At 46.2% G+C, this 7476-nt stretch overlaps 1 protein-coding gene across 1 annotated transcript in view; it reads left to right on the forward strand.

Annotated features, from left to right (window-relative positions):
• dennd5a (DENN/MADD domain containing 5A) overlaps window positions 1–7245 on the forward strand; it is a 48112-nt gene extending 40867 nt beyond the window's left edge. Inside the window, 8 exon segments of the mRNA XM_048230929.1 lie at window positions 20–141; window positions 439–584; window positions 1016–1134; window positions 3383–3558; window positions 4675–4685; window positions 5587–5746; window positions 6284–6449; window positions 6940–7245. Of these exon segments, the coding sequence (XP_048086886.1) occupies window positions 20–141; window positions 439–584; window positions 1016–1134; window positions 3383–3558; window positions 4675–4685; window positions 5587–5746; window positions 6284–6449; window positions 6940–7123 (1084 nt within the window). The 3' untranslated portion in view covers window positions 7124–7245.
• The last annotated feature ends 231 nt before the right edge of the window (window positions 7246–7476 follow it).

The following is a 7476-nucleotide window of genomic DNA, read 5'->3' on the forward strand; positions in this document are numbered from 1 at the left end:
TGTGTGTGTGTGTGTGTAGGAAGCTGTATAAGCGGTATGCGTTCCTGCGTTGTGATGATGAGAAGGAGCAGTTCCTCTATCACCTGCTTTCCTTCAACGCCGTGGACTATTTCTGTTTTACCAATGTCTTCACCACCATCAGTAAGAACACACACACACACACGCATACACACACACATGCACACACACACTGACTCACACACGCACGCACACACACACTGACTCACACACATACACATGCACGCACACACACACACACAGACACACACTCACTCACACAACACACATGCACACACACATACAGATGTACACTATCTCAAAAATACACACAACACTTACACACACACACGCCTCCAGTGATATGAATGACTTTTATATATGTGTGTGTGTGTTTGTGTGTGTGTGTCTGTGTGTGTGTCTGTGTGTGTGTGTCTGCAGTGATTCCGTACCACGTGTGGGTCATCCCCAGTAAGAAGCTGGGCGGCTCCATGTTTACAGCAAACCCCTGGGTGTGTGTGTCCGGCGAGCTGGCCGAGACCGGAGTGCTGCAGCTGCCCAAGAACACACTGGACATCACTTTTGAGGTGAGACTGGGAGTGTGTGTGTGTGTACGTGTGTACATGCGTACATGCGCACGCGTATGTATGGGTGGATGTGTGAATGTGTACATTTGTGCATGCGTGCGTGTGTGTGTGTGTGTGTGTGTGTGTGTGTGTGTGTGTGTGTGTGTGTGTGTGCGTTTGGGTGTGTGCTTTCCTTCTCAACAGGATTAAAGTCGTTCAAGAGACACAGAGATAATAACTCTGAAGGTCTGACTGATAATGTAGCAGGAGCAGGAGGCTGACTGATTCACACTGCATGCTCATGACGCCACATTAGCACCAAAAGTCAAAGCAGACATCCTTCGCACAGTGTTTTTATGTTTCTATGTTTGTTTTTAAAACCAAGTGTGTGTGTGTGTCTGTGTGTGTGTGTGTGTGTGTGTGTGTGTGTGTGTGTGTGTTTGCGTGCGCAGTGCCAAAACCTGGGCCGTCTCACCACTGTCCAGATGGGTCATGATAACTCGGGTCTCTACGCCAAGTGGCTGGTGGACAGTGTGATGGTGCGCAACGAGATCACTGGACATGCATACAGGTGAGAACACGAACACACACACACACACACACACACCAACGAGATCACTGGACATGCATACAGGTGAGAACACACACACACACCAACGAGATCACTGAACATGCATACAGGTGAGAACACACACACACACACACACACACACACACACACACCAACGAGATCACTGAACATGCATACAGGTGAGAACACACACACACACACACACACACTAGGGGTGGCACGGTTCACAAAACCCACGGTTCGGTTCTGTACGGTTCTTGTTGTTATTTTTCATTTTAATCTTTAACACTTCAGCATATGATGTACAGCTTAATGATCCCCCATTTAGGCTACAGTATTAGTATATCATATAATCATGCACAACCTGAAAGAATTGACTTTGACTTTAAGCACATCATTAACACCATCTCTGAGGAAAGGGGAGATTTTGATACAGCAAGAGTGAAGACATTGATGATTTCAACATGCTTTTCACTTATTTAGCAAAAATGTAGAGTGTTATTGCCATCTACAGGAACTTCTGTGCCTTTGTAGCACACTAAGATTGACTGAAATATTACGGAATATTTTATTTCTACACATAGCGTAGCGTAGCCTACCCAAGCTACGGGATGCAAGATAGCTCCTCCACTTAACATTGCCAAGCCCTGTAAACGTGCACTTTCTCTCCCGTCTCTGACGAATTTGAATACTCCTCTAGTTTCTCTCACCAGGGCTATTTACTCACTGAAACTGAACGTTAGATCATCCATGTGAGGAGGACCCTACATACATTGTAATGATATTTTATTTTCGAGGGCTTTTGAGATCTAGGGTAATTACCTTACGGTAAAATGAATTATTATTAGCCTACTACACGTCTTCCCACGAGTTCGCCAGTGCCGTGCGTGCCACTGGAAGAGGGACCGCTCCTACTCCCCGTAAGCATTGCAAATATAGACTTGGTTGCCATTTTTGTGAGGTTACAGCCTACGCTGCTGAAGTGCTACAAGGGCAGCAAATGAACTTCAGAAACACAACATTTAAGCTCACGATATTCAGAGCGGCCCATCCTCCTGAAGCTCCCGATTAGCCACTCCGGGCCTGCACTAGCATAATTAATATGTGCTGCACAATGCCTGCACACAGTGGCATTTTTTTCTACCGTTTTCTAAATCCAAAATGTGCACACACCAGACTTATGTGACGCTGGTGCATCCTCTAACTCTGGGCTGCTTTCGTTATCGCTCCACTTGGCATTTCTACACGTGATACACAGCTCTCCACACCTCCACTATCACACTGTCTGAGGTCACATATGGGCATGAGGCTACATTACGCATCACATATGGGCATAAGGCTACATTACGCATCACATATGGGCATGAGGCTACATTACACACGCCATGAACCGTCAAAACCGTACCCTGCACACGTGCTCCAAACCCAGACAAGAGAACCGAACGGTTCAGAGTTTTTTACATGCCACCCCTACCACACACGCACTCATTATATACATTATAGCATCCTATTTACATGCCACCCCTACCACACACGCACTCATTATATACATTATAGCATCCTATTTACATGCCACCCCTACCACACACGACTTTCATTATATACATTATAGCATCCTATTTACATGCCACACCCTACCACACCTGCGCTCATTATATACATTATAGCATCCTATTTACATGCCACCCTACCACACACGACTCATTATATACATTATAACATCCCATTTACATGCCACCCCTACCACACCACCCCATTATAAGAACCACGGTTCAGAGTTTTTTACATGCCACCCCTACCACACACGCACTCATTATATACATTATAGCATCCTATTTACATGCCACCCCTACCACACACGCACTCATTATATACATTATAGCATCCTATTTACATGCCACCCCTACCACACACGCACTCATTATATACATTATAACATCCTATTTACATGCCACCCCTACCACACACGCACTCATTATATACATTATAACATCCTATTTAAAGTACAGGGTCCCCACGGATCCTTAAGAAGTCTTAAAATGCCTTCAATTTTATTTCTGATATTTAAGACCTTAAACGTGTGTGTGTTGTGTGCGTGCGTATGTGTGCGTGCGTGCGTGCATGCATGCTTGTGTGTGTGTGTGTGCACATGTGTGTGTGTGTGTGTGTGAGTGTGCGCGCGTGCGTGTGCACGTGTGTGTGTGTGTGCGCGTGTGCGTGCGTGTGTGTGTGTGTGTGTGTGTGTCAGGTTCCCGTGCGGCCGCTGGCTGGGTAAGGGGGTGGATGACGGCAGTCTGGAGCGCATCCTGGTGGGGGAGCTGTTGTGCAGCGAGACAGAGGAGCGTCTGAGTCGCACGCCGCCCATGCAGCCCTCACCAGGCATGATGCGCCGCCTAGTGGCCATCTCGCCCAACAGCAAGCCGAGTGAGTCAACCCACACCACGCTGGATTACACTAGACTACACAACCCACACCCCACTGGATTACACTAGACTACACAACCCACACCCCACTGGATTACACTATACTACACTACACAACCCACACCACGCTGGATTACACTAGACTAGACTACACAACCCACACCCCACTGGATTACACTAGACTACACAACCCACACCACGCTGGATTGCACTAGACTAGACTACACAACCCACACCCCACTCACTCACACACACACACACACACACTCACACACACATCCTAACAGGGGGTCAGTGTGAGCCAGAGGGGTGGCTCCAGGTGGCACAGGCCACCCTTGAGATTCGATTGGCCACCCCAGGTGCCACCCCCAAATCGTAGTCTACGATTGGCCATTAACATGGTCTAAGGCAGGACCTTTCATGATGCACTTGCAGCAGTTTGAAGTATCAGACGTCAGAAATGTAAGTGGCAAACACGCTTGCCTTTATTGGCATACAGGCTACTGCTTGTACTAACACGCAAAGATATCTATTTACCTATTGCATCTGCCAGTGCCTATTTATCTAATCACACACTTAAGTTGCTGACATTTGATAGGCCATTAAGTGTTAACTGTAGGCTAGTCAAGCATTTGTAAAATTTGAGTTGTAAAATATTGAAATTATGGGAAGTTTACATAGCTTAGGCTAAACTGTATGTTTCTTTCGTCCCCCATGCCTGTTTTATTTGTCCCGATCAGGAGGGAGAAATGAAATATTGCGCACGTTCCACTTTTGCTTAAATAATTCCCGAACGCAGGGCTGGACTGGCCATCTGGCATACTTTTTTTTTTTTTTGGCTGAGCCGGTCTTTTATAAAGTTCATTTTCCATAGTAGCGCGTGACAACAAAATCATATGCCTGTGTTCTGTTCCCAGAGCTTTCTCTGTCTATGATCTGCAGCGTTTCTCAAACTATGAGCCTCCTCGACAAGTAGATTGCTGGTCTACGGAGCCATGAATTTAAATTACGCCCCACTTCTGTCTGTTAATTTGCGGCACAATTGAATGATATTATAGAACCGCGGACCGAAAGGTCTCCCCGATCGGGAAATACTCCTTTTCGCAACTTTTTGTAGGCCTAACAGAGGTAGACTAAATATCGTGCCTATGGCGATGTCACTTGTCTCGCTGGATTGAACGCAGAATGTGGGCTGTTGCGCAAATACTGTAGATGAATGAGGGAAGGAGATTCCGATTCCAAAGTTTTGCCAACATTTTCTCCATTATTATCGTAAAATATGTCTCCATGCAGGGCAGGGCTGGTTCTAACCTAGGCTAGGCTACTATATTTGGGTGGGCTGGTAGAAATTTTGGGTGGGCAACATAGCAAAGCTGTCAAATTGGATCAAAACTAACATAAACACAAAACAAACACAAAACAATCAGTACTACCTAGCTTGAGTTGCTGCAGCCAACAGGCAGGGATAGGCATGTCTGATACATGTATTTAAAATACAAATTTTTATTTGATTTTATTTTGTATCAAAATACTTTATAGGTTTGTAGTTTAAAAATACTGCCAAATACTTTTGGTAAAACCAATAACCTACTTTTTGTGATTGTGATTATAAAAGTGCAAAACAATGAATGCAGCACTGGTGCTGACTTGTAATTTTGAGTTGAGTTGTTGTGATCAGAATATTGAGATTCAGGCAGATAAGTAACATGTAGGTTGCTCACACATACAATACACTTGCCCTGCAACAAGTTGCCCCATGTGCAACGTGAACAATGTTTGCTCACATACACAATACACTCCTTCATACCAACCTCAAGTTTCTTAAACTGATCATTAATCATCCAATCGGAAGACATGGAACCGGTTATGTGGTTGCCCTGCAACCAGTTACCCCACGTGAAAATATAATTAATAATTTGCCCACACTTGATTCCCCATGTCCGTGTGCATGTGCGGTGCGTCTGTGTGTGTGTGTGTGCGCGTCTGTGTGTGTGCGTGCGTGTGTGTGCATGTGTATGTGTGCGTGTGTGTGCATCTGTGTGTGTGTGTGTGTGTGTGCATGCAGAGGGGTAGCCTGACTCTGCTGCTGTGTGGGGAGTATGGCCTTGTGTGGGCTCTGGAGCAGGTGTTCCTTCACGGCTTCAAATCCCCACGACTCTTCAAGAACATCTTCATTTGGGACTTCTTAGGTAACTCACACACTTCTCATATTTGTCTGTCTGTGTGTGTGTGTTTTTGGGGGTGGAATGTGTGTGTGAGAGAGAAGGGAAGGCTCAGGTATGCTTTGAGGGTGTGTGTGTGTGTATACGTATGTGACTGTGTTTGTGGTTGTCTGTGTGTGGTGTGGTATTGTATGTGTGTTTAGGTAGAGACAGACAGACAGACAGACAGACAGACAGACACTTTATTGATCCCCAAGGGGAAATTCAAGAAGGGAATTCATGATTTGAGTGTATGTGTGTGTGTGTGTGAGAAGTCTCAGGCATTACATGCTGTATGTGTGTATCACCGTATGTGTGTTTGTTTGTGCGTGTGTGTATGTACGTATGTGAGTGTGTGTATGTACGTATGTGACTGTGTGTGTGTGTGTGTGTTTGTGTGTAGAGAAGGCCCAGGTGTGTTTTGAGACTGTGTATAACCGTGTGTGTGTGTAGAGAAGGCGCAGGTGTGTTTTGAGACTGTGTATAACCGTGTGTGTGTGTGTGTGTGTGTGTGTGTGTGTGCAGAGAAGGCGCAGGTGTGTTTTGAGAGTGCGGAGCGTCAGCAGCAGCAGGATGAGAACTGGCTGAGTCGCGCGCGGCTCTTCTGCCGGGTCATGCGCGCCATCAACGTCTCCCCCAGAAACATCGGCAAGGACGGAAAGTTCCAGATGCTCGTGTGTCTGGGAGCTCGGTAAGGGACACGCCCATTTCACATCTACGACTTCGGCCTTTGGACACGCCCATTTCACATCTACCACTTCGGTCTTTGGACGAAAATCAATCGAAATTACATCTCAATCTCGAATGTCGAAATCAAATGTAGAATCGACGATGCAGCCACACCCCTAATGTCACATCCAGCATGCATGCCAAGAGACCAAACACACACACACACACACATGTGCTTGTTATAAAAAAAAACACATCAACTGAACTCGAAGCTTCTCCTGCTGTGTGTGTGTCTAATTGTGTTATCTCTGTTTATGCCTTAAAGTGTGTGTGCGCGTGCGCGTGTGAGAGTGCGTGTCTAATTGTATTGAGTCTGTAATCTGTTCTGGCTGGTGTGTGTGTGTGAGTGTGTGCGTGTGTCTAATTGTGTTGAGTGGCTGGTGTGTGTGTGTGTGTGTGTGTGTGTGTGTGTCTAATTGTGTTGAGTCTGTAATCTGTTCTGGCTGTTGCAGGGACCACCTGCTCCACCATTGGATCGCGCTGCTGGCTGACTGTCCAATCACAATGCAGATGTACGAGGACTCGGCGTTGCTGAAGGACCACTCATTGGTCAACTCCCTCATCCGCGTGCTGCAGACCCTGCAGGAGTTCAACATCACACTGGAGGCCTCGCTCATCAAGGGGATCGGCCTCTGAGACTGGGACACACACACACACACACACACACACACACATATATTCAGTACACATACACACATGAACACACAGACATAAACACACACAAAAACAACATGCACACACACACACACACACACACACACACAAATAAACAAACAAAAACACACACACATTCATAAAAACATGCACACTCAGCCAAAACACACATAACTACACACACACACACACACACACATGTAAACACACCCAGACACATCACACAAAACACACACATCCAAAGCACATGCTAAACTCCTCCATAAACACCTTTGCGGGACCAGAGAACTGAACTGGGGTGGGTGGTGCCGCCCTCACGTGTGTGTTTGTGTGTG

The sequence above is a fragment of the Alosa alosa genome, chromosome 21, assembly GCF_017589495.1.
Source record: "Alosa alosa isolate M-15738 ecotype Scorff River chromosome 21, AALO_Geno_1.1, whole genome shotgun sequence".
Classification (NCBI taxonomy): domain Eukaryota; kingdom Metazoa; phylum Chordata; class Actinopteri; order Clupeiformes; family Clupeidae; genus Alosa; species Alosa alosa.